The sequence below is a fragment of the Rhinopithecus bieti genome, unplaced genomic scaffold (assembly GCF_001698545.2).
Source record: "Rhinopithecus bieti isolate Rb0 unplaced genomic scaffold, ASM169854v2 scaffold_28547, whole genome shotgun sequence".
In the NCBI taxonomy this organism is placed as follows: Eukaryota; Metazoa; Chordata; class Mammalia; order Primates; family Cercopithecidae; genus Rhinopithecus; species Rhinopithecus bieti.
Genome location: NW_016813480.1, coordinates 3,780,452 through 3,796,432, shown reverse-complemented (window position 1 = coordinate 3,796,432; position 15,981 = coordinate 3,780,452). Strand labels below are relative to the sequence as shown.

Sequence of the window (15,981 nt, the reverse complement as noted above, 5' to 3'; positions counted from 1 at the left end):
TGCTTGGACTTCCTGAAGGATGAGTGAAAGTGGGGGATACAAAGACCTGGAGGCTTCCTCTGAGCTTCCTGTTTGGATGCAAATGGCAGTTAACGGTTCAGTAGGCAGAGCTGGGAGCAGGTCTGTATCTTCCTCAGGTGGGACGGAGGCTGGACAGGCAGGGATGGTTGAGGGGTGATGGTGTCTGGTTTTCCAGTAAAACTCCTCCTGTGACAGCTCTAACTCCCACCAGGCCTGTTTTCTAAGAGGAAAATGTTTTATCTGAACCTGGGAGGATTCCCTCTCCCAAGATAAACCCACCAGGCCATCCTCCTTTCACTCTTGAATTGTAGACTCCACTTTCATTCTTGGTTAAGGTTAAGAAAGTCTTAGCATACAACATGCTGGAAATGTGGTGGTAGGTGCAAACAATGGGAACTAGGGAGGATATTGGGAGACATTTAGCACAGACCTCGGGGTGCTCTACTTACCCTGGGAGGTTTACAACAGGAGGGGGAACTCTTCTCTGCCTGTCTCTTCAGAGGAAAACCTCGGAACCCTTCCCACCCCGGGGGGCCGAATTATCCCTCTGCAATCCCGTGGGAGGCCCTTGTGACTGCGGCACTAATGCACACAGAAGAAGTGACAGAGTTATGAGCTGAAGAAACCCCCGGAGTTGGGTTTCCAGTAGACACAGGCATGTTATGGAAAACAAGATAAATAAAAGAAGAAAGCTTTTGCACCTTCCATTTAAACAGGAAGTAGACTATTCCAAAGGCTAAGATACCTTTCCCAGAAGGACACTCCCAAATTTATTTTTATGTCTCCATGAGTTCCCCACAACCAGGAGAAAAAAGCAGGCCAAAAGAGATATAATACGTAGTTAATTGTTCTTTTTGGACAGACTGTTGACACCAAACACCAACCCTTTCTTTTCTGGCATGGAGGTGGAGGCCTCCATGTCGGTGCAGTGCGAACTAGTACTGACAGAGGGAGAGGATCCTGCAGCCTGGGTGTGATGGGCCATGAAATGTCCTGGAGCCCATAGAGAGGATTGGAGCTTGAGAGAACTTGCGCCTTGCCTGGTCCAGGCCATTTAATTTACAGAAAAGTACACCAAGACCCAGGGAGCTTAAAGAGCCCAAAGTCACATGGACAAGTAGCAGCAAGCAAGGACTAGAACCACCCTTTGTTTCCTGGCCACAACCCCGACCCCATGCTGCAGCCACTTGGGGCCCCCAGAATCTAAGATAAAAACAAGCAAGTGGAGAAAGACGTCTTCAGGGTGGAGAGCTCAGTAGTCCTCAGCCTGCCACTAGAAGAGTTTATAAAGAGTATGTCCAATTCTTTGGGGTGACTGTTCCTTACTCAGAACCACTTCAGTAGGACTGAGGAGCAGCCCTTGGGATGATGCAGCAGCTGTGGAGCCGGTGGTGACGCTGCCATTGCAGCTGCTGTTCTGCCAGCCCCTCAGGAAGACCTCAGATGTGTACTAGAAATGTTCCCATAAAGAACTGGAGAATGGAAATTGTCCAAGTTGACCACAGTACATAGCCTTGTTACTGGAGCAGATGAGACAGTGTTATTTGCTAGACTTTGCTTTGAAACATCCCAAGGAAAGACATCTCCTCTTGGGCTGCAGTAAAAATACTTTACAAGGACCTGCTTGTACAGGATTTGGGATGAGAGTGTGTGTGCCACACGGTGCCAGAGGGAGGCAGGAGGCTGGGGCAGCTCCTCCAAAGCTGGGCAACGGAGGTTTCCTTGTCCCTGCTGATTTCTGATTAAGCAACTTGGTGAAAATCCAAAAGCTCTTAGGAGAACAGGAGTGGTGGCATTTGCTCTTCAGTGCTTGGAAGCAGATCATGTGAAGACTCTAAAGCCCTGAGTATGAAAGCACAGCCACCTGGTCAGGAAGTTCAAGTGCGCTAGGTGTGGGCCCAAGGCTGGAACAAGCATGTTCGCCCCCAAGGGAGCTCCCCTCCCGGCTGGTGCTGCCTTCAGGCTCAGGGACCCACCTGCTCCTGTTCCCAGCTATCTGGGGGCTCACACTGGTCTGGGAGCTGCTTCACTGTAGCTACCACGTGGTGGGAATTTTTGGTTTGTAGGTTTTGTTTTGTTAGAAATGGAGGTGAGCAAGTAGACAAAAGCCCCCTGTGGAAGATTCCTCTGTTCTGTTCACCTGGCTCAGCTTGCATCACCTTCTCTCCCACCTACTGTCTCTTCCTCCCATGGCCTCACTGGTCTGGGCCCTCCTCTCTGCTGCTCAGCCCATGTCCTTAGTCAACTCTCAGGCCACCTCTGCAGACAAGCCCTTGCCTCCCCGGATAACCCCCCTGAGCCCTTGGGATTCTCAGGCAGTGGCTGGAAGGCATGCTGTCTGGAAGAGCCGGGAAGCCAGCCCTGGACTGGGACTCTCAGTTATGGGAAACACAGAGTAAGAAAACAGCCTGAATGTCTTCCTTTGAAATCTCCTCCTCTTCTCCATCCCACGAGGACTCTTCTGTCTTGTTACTGTACGTCTTGATACTCTAGAAATTTCCTTTTTAAGCCAGATGTCTGAGGAAATTAGCAGGCAGTCCAGGAACTGAGACATTGGCACACTTTCCGACTTCTTTTCTCCTTTTAAAGAGTATGACAATGAATTCACAGCTCCCCTGATAAGTTGTAAGCATACATGGATGGAAGTCAAGATTGTCAGGTTTTGATTGTGTTGTCTTTTGGCCAGAATGTCTAATTGAGCTGTGGGACTTTTCCAGACCCCTGACACACAAGGGTTAGCCTACGGAGAGCGGGCCTTATACATGTCTTTCTGTGGGAAGGGCCAGTTGGCAGCAAAGCCCCACTCTGGGCTTGTGAACACTAAAGCCGTTTCTCGGCCATAGAGTGTGGATCCTGGGTTTGCTTCTCAGCTCTGCCACGCATGAGGCCTGTGACCTTGAGCAGGTCACAAAAATCTCTGTGCCTCAGTTTTCCCATCTGTGAAGTGGGAGGAATATAATCACCTATCTCATAGGGTTTCTGGGAGGATTAAATGAGCTGTATGTTACAGAGCAGTGTCTTAGACACATGGCATTTAATGAGTCTTGGCTACTATTTATTTTATTAGTAGTATATGAACTGATTGTGTAAGATCCAGTCTTCCTGTGGTGACAGGTCCAGTCAATCACTAAATTCCTTTTGACTTTATTGTGTGACCTTTTTCTTTATTTACACAAAAACAACCCTACTTTGATTACTTATTACCAGTCCAGATCAGTCTTGATTTAAAAACAGGGCTGGGCACGGTGGCTCACGCCTATAATCTCAGCACCTTGGGAGGCCAAGGTGGGCAGATTGCTTGAGGTCAGGAGTTCGAGACCAGCCTGACCAACATGGTGAAATCTCGTCTCTACTAAAAATACAAAAAAATAGCTGGGCATGGTGGTGCATGCCTGTAGCCCTAGCTACTCAAGAGGCTGAAGCAGGAGAATTGCTTGAACCCTGGAGGCGAAGGCTGCAGTGAGCCAGGATCGCGCCGCTGCACTCCAGCCTGGGCAATGGAGCAATATTGTGTCTCAAATAAATAAATAAATAAACAGGAAGACCCCAGGCATCACGTGCATTTTGCCAGCTTGCACTATTAGTGTTGTGTGTGTTTTTCCTGGCATGTTTTCAGCTTCATAAATTAGCCGGCTCTCCCGCAGCGTCAGGCAGACAGGAGTATTTCCTCTTAATTGGCAGTGGGAAAGTGGAGACGGGGACCAACGACCCACTGTATACGATTCCCACACTGAGCTCAGCCGCAGGCCCCTAGAAATAGGAAACCTACCCTCAGAGCCATTCCCATCCCAGCATCATGGGACCCCAGTCAGCCTGCCCACGGCCACGGCCCCTCTGTGGCCACAGGTTTCTTCATCTCAAGCCTCCAACTATCCAAGGCTAAGGAGGCCAGGTGTCGCACGCCACTCACCCGCACGCTGCCAAAAAAGCAGCGTATTGAAACCAAGTGTGCCCCCCCAATTCTCCTCTTAACCAGTTCCTCCTGTGTGCTTCCCTTTCAGATGGGTATGCTTTTTCTCAAGAAGAACACGGAGCTGTTAGTCAGGAAGAAGTCATCCGTGCTTATGACACTACCAAAAAGAAATCCAGGAAGAAATAAGACATAAATTTTCCTGACTGATCTTAGGAAAGAGATTCAGTTTGTTGCACCCAGTGTTAACACATCTTTGTCAGAAAAGACTGGCGTCAGCAGCCAAAACACCAGAAAACACATTTCTGTGGCCTTAGCCAAGCAGTTTGTTAGTGACATATTCCCTCGCAAACCTGGAGTGTAGACCGCAGGGGAAGCTATCTTTGCCCTCCCAACTTGTCTGCAGTGCTTAGCCTAACTTTTGTTTACGTCGTTATGAAGCAGTCAACTGTGCTCCGTGAGGTGTGAAATTAAAAACATTATGTTTCACCAGTATTTAAACATCAGTACTAGTTGTCCTGGGAGAAAGGGAAAGTTTTATGTTGCGTGAGAAGCCCATCTTGTGTAATTGGAGCAGGGCACACTTGCTTCCTGTTTGGTTAACTCACAGATTATGTCCAACGGGCCACATTGCAGACTTCACTGTAGGCAGGTTGCTCTCCTGCTTTGATTCCTGTTTTGTTTGTGTAAAGTTGGCATAAACTTCTTGATTGCAGTGAAATCACAAAATTCTATATAGGGGTGGTCAACCTGAGAAGATTTATTTGAACCTCTTAGCCACATTTCCAGCAGGGCAAACCAACTGATGCCCTGGCAGAGTCTTCCGCACCCTCTCCAGGTGCACTCGGCCCAGTCCCGCCGCCGTGTCCAGGCGTCCCTCACCCCCACACCTGCTGCATGGCTGGCCATGGCGCTCAGTGCATGGCGGCTGGTGGGCAGCCAACCCAAACCTGCGCCTTTCCTTGTTCCACTGCAGACTCAGAAACAGATGCGAAAAATTCCTTCTTCCACCGTCCTTTTTGTTCTGTAAAGAAAGAAAAGAAGCATAGCCTTTCCGCATATATTCTAAATGTCTCTGCCTCTGTCTGACATGGGGCCACCCCACAGGTCAGAGTGGTGGTAGAACCCCTTCAGCACTCCCAGCCGTGGTCAGGCTCTGAATACTCCCTTCCCAACATCCAGACTGCTGGGTCTTTGGCATCCACTTACATTAGAACCCACGCTTCTTTCAGAGCACAGTTTGGACTTTCACTGTTGGGAAATGAATGAATTTATAACATGCCCGTGCAGCGAAGGAACACACCTGTCACTCTTAGCTCTAGAGTCAGAGGATGAGTAAACCCAGATGCAAGAATATAGGACATTGAACGGGGAGAACAAGACGACCACAGAAGTCCTCAGAAGGAGAAGTAAGGGCGCGGAAGACACTGAGAGGAGGACACAGAGGAATCGCCACCAGATCTCCGCAGTAGAAACTCTGAAATAAACCCTGAGACCCAGACAATTGTCATGATCAGCCCAGTGTGTATGAGAGCTTAAACAAGAGCTTCACACGCAGTTTTAATTGAAAAGAATTCCAAACATTTCAGGGAAGCACTTTTTTTAAATACACCGACATGGTTTCCTTTCTGTATCCCATCAGTGTTAGACACAGGTACACATCAGAATACGGCATATCCTGAATTCTGAGACAAGGAAGTGAAGTGCTGAATCACTGATTTTCCCAACTGCAGAGTCCCACACTCTAAATCTTAACCAAACCTAGATGCCTTCAGGCATGAATGTGAGCATCTGGAGCCCTTACTAAACAACCTGCCTGGAGCCCTGTTCTCTGCTCTGGTTGCCAAGCCAGATTTTTGGATGGCCTAAATACTTCTGGGCAACTGTTACTGGTGAAAATGGGAGTTCAGAGCACGTTTTGGATTTTCACTGTTGGGAAATGAATGAATTGATAACATGCCTGTGCAGCGAAGGAGCACACCTGCCACTTAGCTCTAGAGTCAGAGGATGAGTAAACCCTGTGGGGATGATTATGCTAAATGAGGAAATAGCACATTAGTGCACTTTGCTTCCTAACCCTTTATTTTCAGAAATCTACAACTTACTGGGCATGGAAATCATTTAAAACGTGATTTGCATTGACTAAGAAAACGAATCCTCACTTAGGAGGTAACCAGGATGCAGAGAGGGCCTGAGGGGCAGCAGAACAATGCAATTCACAGGTGAGGCTCCCAAAAGAGCCATTCCTTTCTCCCCAAGGTGCATAAAACATTTTTAAATACTGGAGTACCCAGCAAGACTGAAGGATTGTCATGCAGGAACTGTAACACAAAATGTGCCTATGACGAACACGACAAACCAAGGTGTATGGTTTTTTTTTTTTTGCACACCCAGAAAGGTGATGGCCAAAACACAGAGGAGAAACGAAAACTGGAATTGAATGCGTATTAGGCATCGTAACTATTAATATTTTGTTTTATTTGGGAAATAAGCCTATTTGGAAAGAGTGGATTAGAAATTCAATTCTTTGTCAAACAGTTAGCTCTGTCTTGAACTTGAAGCCTTGCAAATCAGAATTATGAATTTGTGTGTTTGTGTTTGGGGTTTTTGTTTTTATTTCTTACATTAGAGTTCATATTTTCTGGGATTTAAATATACAGGTGTATTTTCCTATTCTCTTGAGAAGTAAACTAAACAATCTTTGCAATGATGACGGGTGCACACAGAAGAAAACATGAGAAGACGTTACTTTCTATCCTCTCATGTGGTTGAGCATTCTTACAGCCAAATGACTCAATTGGGTTTCTAGGAGGAGCAGCTGTCACTGCATGTGATATATAATGTTTAGCCAGGGCCAACTCAGGGGCTGTGTCATTTGTCCTGTCTTCAAATTGAGGTCAGAGTGTCACACACAACCCCTTCCCTGGGGCAGGGTGGACTGGACTAGGTTGCATACGCTGGCTGTCAGCTCAGCGAAAATGCCACATGGGGCTTGTCACTCTGCCACACACTGACTCACAGGCTGGCAGGTCACACTCGGTTAGTGCTCCAGGGCCTGACTCTGGATTGAGCTAAACTGGCAGAATCCACTTAGGCCAACCCTTGGTCTACTGCTGTACACAGACAGCCCAGTCCTGTGTTGAGTCTCTCTCGTCCTGGATGACCCTGCAAAAGGAAGAGACCAGTTATGCTCTGGGCTTAGTTCTGGGTTTCCACTGCACACGGACACGTGCCAGCAAGGGTAGCTGTGGAAAACACGTATCAGGAGAGCAGGGTCGTCTGGATTAATACTCCGTGCTGATCAGAACGGGCTCGCTCATAGTTTAGGAGTGGAGCTGATGTGTCTGTCCTGCCTCAATGCAGAATATTCCAGGCTGCTTGACCAGGGTTATGTCCGCCCACCTCCCAACACACATGCGCACATGAAGATAAAAACATGGTAACTCTTTTGGTTCAGTACACCGTACAAAACATACTTTGGAGCAAGGAGTGCTGTTTCTTTAACACTTGCAGAGGAATATCCTGAGAAGTGAACCTGGGCTTTGGGAGAGCTCAGCTGAGAATTCTGTTGACATTTTCTTTCCCTTGACAAGGCTTCAGGTCTGTCTCACTATGGGGAGCTGGCTGTGAAAATCAGTAATAACTTGTCAAGAAGCGGTGAAAAATGGGGGGAAAAGTGAGTCTAGGTAACTAATGTCTTATAATGCATATATAAGTAAATATTGCAGGCTTTAAGGTTGAATTTTGTGAAAAGAAAGCTGTCGTCTGTAATTTCCATTTGTTATAATAATGACCTTTAATCTTGTTGTTTGGAACCATAAAGCATTTTTATCAGGTACTTCTGTTCCAAGGGATTTATGTCTTAGACTATAGCTGAATTGAATGTTTGCAAAACTCTGCTATAGGATAAGGTGGTCTTTAGTTTTGAACGTGTGAAAAGACTGCACACTTTTCAGCCAGGGTTTGAGTTACTGCCCAGGGTCATCGTCTCAAAGTAATTCAAGGAGTGATTTAACTTCAGCATTTGAAATGTAGCCTTTATCTCCTGGGATCCATAAAAAAATGTGAACAGGGAAATGGTGGCTGAGCAGAGCCTGAAATAATAACTTGGCAAAGAAATGAGTTTATCAGGTCGAGTCAAAACATGGCGTCCCCTGTTACACTCAAGAAATGCTTTCTTCCTGTAAATGTTTACACGGACGTGTGTAATAACGATGGGGACAGTTAAAACCCCTCCCTTCAGAAAAAGGAAATCTACATCAGTTGGGTTTGTTGGTTCTTCATTGGCTCAAGGCAGTTAACCGCCTCATAATAGCCTTGGGGGAGATTATTTAACCTCATTCTAGCCATTTTTCCATCTCAAAGGCCAAGAAGGACTATTAGAAGGGTTTTGGATGGGTTTCAGAGGTGAGGGCCCAAGACCCCCATAATGACATCATTAGGTATCCTTGAAAGGAACAGACCAGCATGCTCAATGTGTTGTCCCCTTCATTTATTTATTTTTTCTCAGTCTCCCAAGTTGTCCATCAGTGCATTCCCCCTCACCTTACCTGATGTTCACTTAATGCCCAGTCTGTAACTAATGTTCTGTTTAAAGCTCTCTTAATTTGTTGGCTATGAGTGATTTGTGAATCCGGGATGTAACGCTGGGTGAGGAGAAAAGGGCATTGAGCCAGCATAAATCTTAACGGGCAGAAGCCACAAACAAATGGGAGCAGAAATGAAGGACGAGCTCCCCCGCACCGTATCCCTTGTATAATCCAGTGTTAACCTCTGAGAGACACCTCGGCTCTCCCGACCTAGGAGAGACAAAAGAGGGATTCTTTTTACACCCAGGCTGGCGCATTTTCAAGTGACAATCTCTGGCTCTAGTTGCCTTTGAGATATCCACCCTGCTCTTTCTCCCAGGCCTCAGACCAAGAAAAACATGCTCTCAAGATTAGCCCATAGGCAGTTCTTGTGACCTGGCTGAAGAAAGAAAGGAGACCTGTTTGTTTTAAAAGTCAGGCGCAAAGTGTCAGGTAGCTTTGATTTATGACAGAAAGAGGAAGAAGAAAGTTGGAGTAATAGCACTATCCAAATAACCCTGCCCAGGAAACTTGGGGGTCAAGAGAGCTTATCAAGAGCCTTTTATAGGTAAGCTCTTCCGTGTGAAAAAGGCCGGAAAGAGGGAGAGAGCCCAGAGAGCAGGCTGTGAACTCACTTCCAGTGGGATTGGAGTCTGTTGCATTCCTAGAGATAGCCTGATATATGGTTTATAGCTGAATCAATAAACACCACCAAAAAAAAAAAACAAAAAAAGGAAACCTGCCCTGTCATGGAGTTTCTCCCTTTCCCTGCACAGTAAAGAGTTTTGGGTTTTCATGGATGAAATCAATGTCAGTACTGAAACTCACCCTCCTCTCCTGCCCCACTCTCCCCCGTTGCCCAAGATGGCCAAGTTCAGGCCTATGCAATGCCGCTTCCCTCTGAGCCTCCCTCTCGAGGGCCATGCAGGCAGCCGCAGCAGGGCCAGCTGCAGGATGGGGCTGCAGGTCACTGAACTGTCGTTCAAATGCATCATCTTTGTGGCCTCGTTCTCATGCGAGCAAAGCCATGTGCTCTCCTGTCTGCTGTCACATCTGTGCCTGGACTGCTTAAATATTGTTTGCGACGGGGAGGTTTTAATCTGGTTATGCAGAGGGAAGCGGGGCGGTGGGGGCATGTTTAATTGGCTCCCAGCAGAGTGGTGAGCGCTTCTGTGGTGTGTGGGGTTTTTTGTTCCCTCCCTCTAGAAGTGTTACCGTTTTCACGTCCTATTAATGTCCTCTGGTTGTTAAATTACAGCAGCACATTATAGTGCACTGGGTTCCCTCCTGGAGTGAATAAATGAAGGGCATCTACTTGTATTTTTAGAAGTTTTGGGAGAATGTAGTGATTTGTGGCTTTGATCAATCCTGTTGACTGGTGTATGTCTGTGTAAACCTGTTTCAAATAAATTTTTGGTTAAAGTAAGTGATTGGACTGTTTTATTTTGGAATTTTCTTTTCCACTAATAAGCATTTACTGCCACAGGGACTGCGGCCTGTAACACAGGTTTGTCAGCAGGTGCAGGCTCAGGGACACATACACCCGGAGAGCCGAGGCCCAGGCAACAGTGTTCCCTGGCAGGAGCACAGGAGAGTCTGAGTTGCAGATGAACACGTGCTGTTTTCTCTGAGGCAAGGCCCCCTTTTCTAGAAGAGAGTCCAGGGGGCCACACTGAGTTTGGATTCAGTCGCTCAAAAGAAAGAATGGTGCTTACAAGACCTCCTTCCTCCATGACTTACTTCCCTCTAATTCATCTCAGTTGGCAACAAACTGAGAGGGAGGCAGCTCAAATTCAACTGGCAAGCAGGAAATCATAACATTCTTACTTTAAAAAGAGGAAAGACACCCCTGCCCTTTCTCTCTAGGTACAAGGAGTTGCATTCAGGTAAATATCCATTGCCTCCAGGTTCTCTGTGATGCCTCAGCCAAGGCAGCCTCCTTGCACCTGGGGTAAGGTGGGAGGAAGCTGGGGGGCCCCGATGTTGGCCCCTTGCCTGGCTTTGTTTGGGTAGCTCTATACTTCCCCAGCAGGGTGTGACCTGGGGATGAAAGACAGCCTGTTAGATGACAGTTCCTCTGTAGGGGCTTGAGCCTGGTTCCCAAAAGACTTCTTAATTGCACTCTGAATTTATAGCAATTTTCCATAGCGGACTTTGATTCCTCCCAGATGGTCCAGTTCCTATCAGACCTGGATTTGACCAGCCCAGGGCAGTCCTGACCTCAGTGACGGTGTCCCAGGCATGGCAAGGACACGGGAGGCCTCACTTGCAGGCAGAGAGTTCTACAGTTTAGAGCTCACCAGAGAAGGGCTTTCATCTCCTGCTCTACATTGGCCAGGCCTTTTTTTCCCCCAATGGTGAAAAAATAAAAATGATTTAATACAATCAACAGCAAAGTGTTAAATTCCAACCTTTGCCATTTCTTGTTCATATCTTTACAAAATCTGCCTTTGCAGCTGCAATGGTTTTCCTGAAATGTCATTCTTCACTGGTTCTCAGCAGAATAAATTCAAACCATTGCGAGGCCCTTATCAGCTGAAAACAGTTTGCAGACCCTAACCTTTCTGCCTAAAGCAATGTTCGTTGTAATGATGTCCTCCGAAAAGTCTCAGGATACTTTGAAAATCATTCAGCTTCTGCTACTATTTTCAAAATGTGTATTATGGAAGAGACATATGTAATGTGAGGGGTTAAAGTGTATAGCAAACTTGTCCAACCTGCAGCCAGGACAGCTTTGAATGTGGTCCAACACAAATTCATAAACTTTCTTAAAACAGTATGAATTTTTTCTTTTTTTTTTGACACAGTTTCGCTCTTGTCGCCCAGGCTGGAGTGCAGTGGCACGATCTCGGCTCACTGCAACCTCTGCCTCCCAGGTTCAAGTGCCTCTCCTGCCTCAGCCTCCTGAGTTGCTGGGATTGCAGGCGTCCGCCACCACACCCAGCTAATTTTTTGTATTTTTAGTAGAGACAGGATTTCACCATGTTGGCCATGCTGGTCTTGAACTCCTGGCCTTAAGTAATCCACCCACCTCGGCCTCCCAAAGTACTGGGATTACAGGAGTGAGCCACCGCACCTGGCCAGTGTTACTGTATTTTATGTGTAGCCCATGACAATTCTTCCAGTGTGGCCCAGGTAAGCCAAAAGATCAGACACCCCTGGGTGTATGGCAGAGCAACAGGGCATGTGAGGTGGGGCTGCTCTGCCTCTGATATCTTCCACCTCATTCTGTCCCACATGTGAGTCTTTTGAGGGAACTTTCCAGCTCTGGTTGGAATGCCAAGCAGTTAATGTTTTGTGTTTTTTTTGAGATGAAGTCGCACTCTGCCGCCCAGGCTGGAGTGCAGTGGCGCGATCTCAGCTCACTGGAAGCTCTGCCTCCTGGGCTCACGCCATTCTCCTGCCTCAGCCTCCCGAGTAGCTGGTACTACAGGCGCCCGCCGCCGCGCCCGGCTAATTTTTTGTATTTTTAGTAGAGACGGGGTTTCACTGTGGTCTCGATCTCCTGACCTTGTGATCCGCCCGCCTCGGCCTCCCAAAGTGCTGGGATTACAGGCGTGAGCCCCTGCGCCCGGCCCGAGCAGTTAATGTTAACTGGGGCTACAGATGAGGCTCTGGGACTTGATTACCAAAGGGGGACAAAAATAAAACCCTTCCACCTACTAAAGCTACAAGCACCAAACACATCTGGTCCACCTCAAAAGCATTAAGCTTTCACTTATTAAAAGTAGGCCATGCACATAAATAAGATGATTTAAAATTCCTGAGGGTTGGTCTCAGAGCTCTGTCTTCAGCTGTTCGTCCTTCTCTACAGTGAACTGTTGTTGACTTAAGATTCCAGAGCAATGGCTTTTTGAAGAAAGGGTGCACAGGTAATCTCTAAAGCAACTGCACTAGCCTGAACCTTGGATTTGCATGTCTGCCCTGGGAGTTTCTATATCACTGTTACTAGATAGTTGACAAAATGTAATGCTACTGGTACTCTCTCCTCTACTCTAAAAAAATGGGTTTTGATTTAAAATATTCTAAATTAATTGCTGAGAAAACTTTCTTCCTGATTTTCCCCAGTTTTTTTTTTTTTTTTTTTTTTTCCTGAAATGGAGTCTCACTCTGTCGTCCAGGCTGGAGTGCAGTGGGGCCATCTCTGCTCACTGCAGCCTTTGCCTCCTGAGTTCAAGCGATTCTCCTGCCTCAGCTTCCCGAGTAGCTGGAACTACAGGCACCACCACTGCACCCAGCTAATTTTTGTATATTTAGTAGAGACGGGGTTTTGCCATGTTGGCCAGGCTGGTCTCAAACTCCTGACCTCGTGATCCACCCACCTCAGCCTCCCAAACTGCTGAGATTATAGGCATAAGCCACCGCACCCGACCTTCCCCCAACTTTTAAAACTGTGGTGTACGATTAAAAAGCTCTTATGCCTGGCAGGGCGAAGTGGCTCACGCCTATAATCTCAGCACTTTGGGAGGCCGAGGCAGGCGGATCACGAGGTTAGGAGTTCGAGACCAGCTTGGCCAATATGGTGAAACCCTGTTTCTACTAAAAATACAAAAGTTATCCAGGTGTGGTGGCACATGCCTGTAGTCCCAACTACTCAGGAAACTGAGGCAGAAGAATCGTTTGAACCTGGGAGGTGGAGGTTGCAGTGAGCTGAAATCGCACTACTGCACTGCAGCCTGGGTGACAGAGCAAGACTCCATCTCAAAAAAAAAAGGGGGGGGGGCTCTTATGCCAACCTAACACATCTTGCCCTGTGACTGGGAGGCCAGATGGTTGTCACTTGTCGCTGTTGCTTCCCGAGTGGCCTTAAGTGGAAGGTATGACTAGCTGTTAAGAGCTGAAAGAGAACAGCCCACAGCCCACTAGCCACAAACAAAACTGTTAAGCTCTTTTTTCCTTTGCCAGTGTCCTTAAGAGGAGCTGCCTGCAAATTACTTACAAAAATGGCTGCAGGAAAAGCTCTTGAATTTGTTTCAATATTACATATAAATTGCATGTGGTTGCAGAGAATGAGGTTGGGAGGCCCTTATTCAAGAAAATGCCTCCAAGCAATGTATTTAATACGTTAGCTGGAAAATGTCTTCATGCAATCCTACTTCCCGATTTATATGATGAAAACCCCCCTGTAATGCAGAGCGGAGAGCTAAGGGGTGCTCCACAGAAGCACCTGTCCTTGTGAGTGAGGGAGAACTGTTCAGACAGACAGGATGCGTTTGCAATTGTGTGCGTGAGTATACACATGCATGCGTACCTGATAGTTCTTTGGGAAAAAATGAAGTAAACCACTGTACAGGAATACAAAAGAAAAAAATTCACTTTTAACTTTGAGAATTTGACAAAGCAGCTCCAACAGTGCCACGGACTAAGGGCTTAACCCACGTCTTGTTTTAGGAGACAAGAGATAACCCATTCTCTGGAAACTGTGTGTTCTAAAGGGAAAATGCTTTGGGCTCTTTCAGTCCCAGCTGAACAGCCAGTTGGATGTTTGTCTGAGAACCAGGGCGTTTTCTGCTAAAATTGCTGAGGCTTCTGCTCCCAAGGAGAAGCCTCAACTGTGGGCAGAGGTGGGGGAGCACTGGGCCTTGCATTTAGAGCAGGGGAGGCCGGACTTGTTAGCAATCTGGAATCTCACCATCCGAGGGAGCTTCAGCTTTGGGGCCTCTGCCATCTTCCGTGCATGTATTCATGTGAATACAAGCTGACTTCCAGACACTGGAGAGAGAATGGCCAACCAGCCAAAGTCCCTGCCCTCATGGAGCTTACATTCTAGTGGGAGAAACAGACAGTAAAGGAAAATGTAATGTGATATCATGTCCTACAGTGTAGGTGGTAATGTAAGCATAGGCTCCAAGGCCTGGTGCTAGGGCTATAGATCCTGTGGCTCCTAGTGGATAGTTTATGTTTGGGTGAGGGACAAAGGACAAGATGGAGGAAGGTGAACAAGAAGGCACAATCCATGTTGCTTCCGGGTTCTTCCTCACCAACTTTCCCGCGCACGGGAAAATGCAGCCCGCGCCTGGGAAGATGCAGATCAACCGAGCATGCACCAGTGACGTCAATCGGAAGAGATCGAAACTTACCCGTCCATGCCTATGGAGATGCCCCTATCACGCCCTTATCCCACCCACTGCCCTCCCCCTTCCAGTACCAATACATAAAAGTCCGCTGCTGGCAGGAGCTGGCGTGACTTCTTCAGCCCCCGCATTCGTGGACCAGAGAACCTCACCCGAGAGTGCTGGCACGACTTCCCTGGCCACCCCCACACCTGAGGACCAGAGAACCTCGCCCGAGAGTGTGTGCATGTTTGCAATAAAGGGCTGCGGCTTTCTTATGTACTTTGGCCTCATGTTTAATTACTTAGCTCTCCTAAATTAAGTTACATTAAATTAAATTAAGACAGGTGGTGCCGAGACCCGGGAGGAGACCCCTCCTCAAGGCCCCCCCAAGGTCCGAGGAGCCTCCTCCTTCCACGCCGCGGACAGACCAGGACCTAGACGTCGCTTTCCACACCTCCAAGTCTCCTAGAGGTGAGTACCTCTTGCCTCCCTCTCATACTCCTTGGCCAGAAGTCCTGCGCAGGCCCAAGGCTTTTCTTTGGTCACCAGGTGACCCACAAGGAGGTTCCCAAAGGTGGAGACGTCTGCCCAAAGGACCCTCCATTCCAATCCACGGGAGACCCATCCAGGATGAAGACGTCCGCCTGGAGGTATTCTCCATTCTGGCTCCAGGAGCCTCCCGGTCTCTGGTGGCTCCAAAGGACGCTTTGGAGCCAGATAGAGTTCAGCTGCCGCCTACCGTGAGAGGAAGGCAATAGGAAATCCCCAATCCAAAATATCAAGAGACATCCATTTAGGGTGTCTTCTGGCCAATCTCAAAACTTTACAATTAGAACAAGATCTTAAACGAAAGCGACTAATTTTCCTCTCCACGGTGGCATGGCCGCAATACAAGTTAGATAATCAGTCTCAATGGCCACCAGAAGGAACCCTTGACTATAATATTGTACTTGATTTGTCTAATTTCTGCCAAAGGCTAGGAAAGTGGTCAGAAATCAATTATGTCCAAAGCTTTTAGGACTTGCGCTCTCGCCCGGACCTGTGCGCCCAATGTTCAATGGCCCAGGTCTTGTTAGCAAAAACCCGGCCCTCGGCCCCCACCTCAGCAACTGAGGAGGACTCCACCTCCATTTCAGATGGGGCCGATGGCGGGCGACCTCCCTCCTGACCTTCCAACCCCTCCCTTCCCTATGGACCTCCCACCACCCCTCCCGACGCCCCTCCCTCAGCCACTCCCCTTACCCCTCCCTATGCACTTCCCACCGCCCCTCTAGACACTCCTCCCTCAGCAGCCACTCCTCTCACCTCTCCCATTGCAGCCCATACCCGTTCAAAGACTACTATACCAAACCTTACAAATCAGCCTTCCACTAACCAACCTAACCCTGCCTCCCCTACCAATCTACTGGCCCCCTCCGAGAGGTCG

General features: G+C 47.9%; 1 protein-coding gene across 1 annotated transcript in view; it reads left to right on the top strand.

Moving 5' to 3' along the window:
* Nucleotides 1–9,925, top strand: part of LOC108512908 (phospholipid-transporting ATPase IB-like) — a 346,886-nt gene extending 336,961 nt beyond the window's left edge. The window contains exon 14 of the mRNA XM_017848466.1: nt 4,023–9,925. Coding sequence (XP_017703955.1) covers nt 4,023–4,120 — 98 coding nt within the window. The 3' untranslated portion in view covers nt 4,121–9,925. The remainder of the gene's footprint in view (nt 1–4,022) is intronic.
* Nucleotides 9,926–15,981: the final 6,056 nt, after the last annotated feature.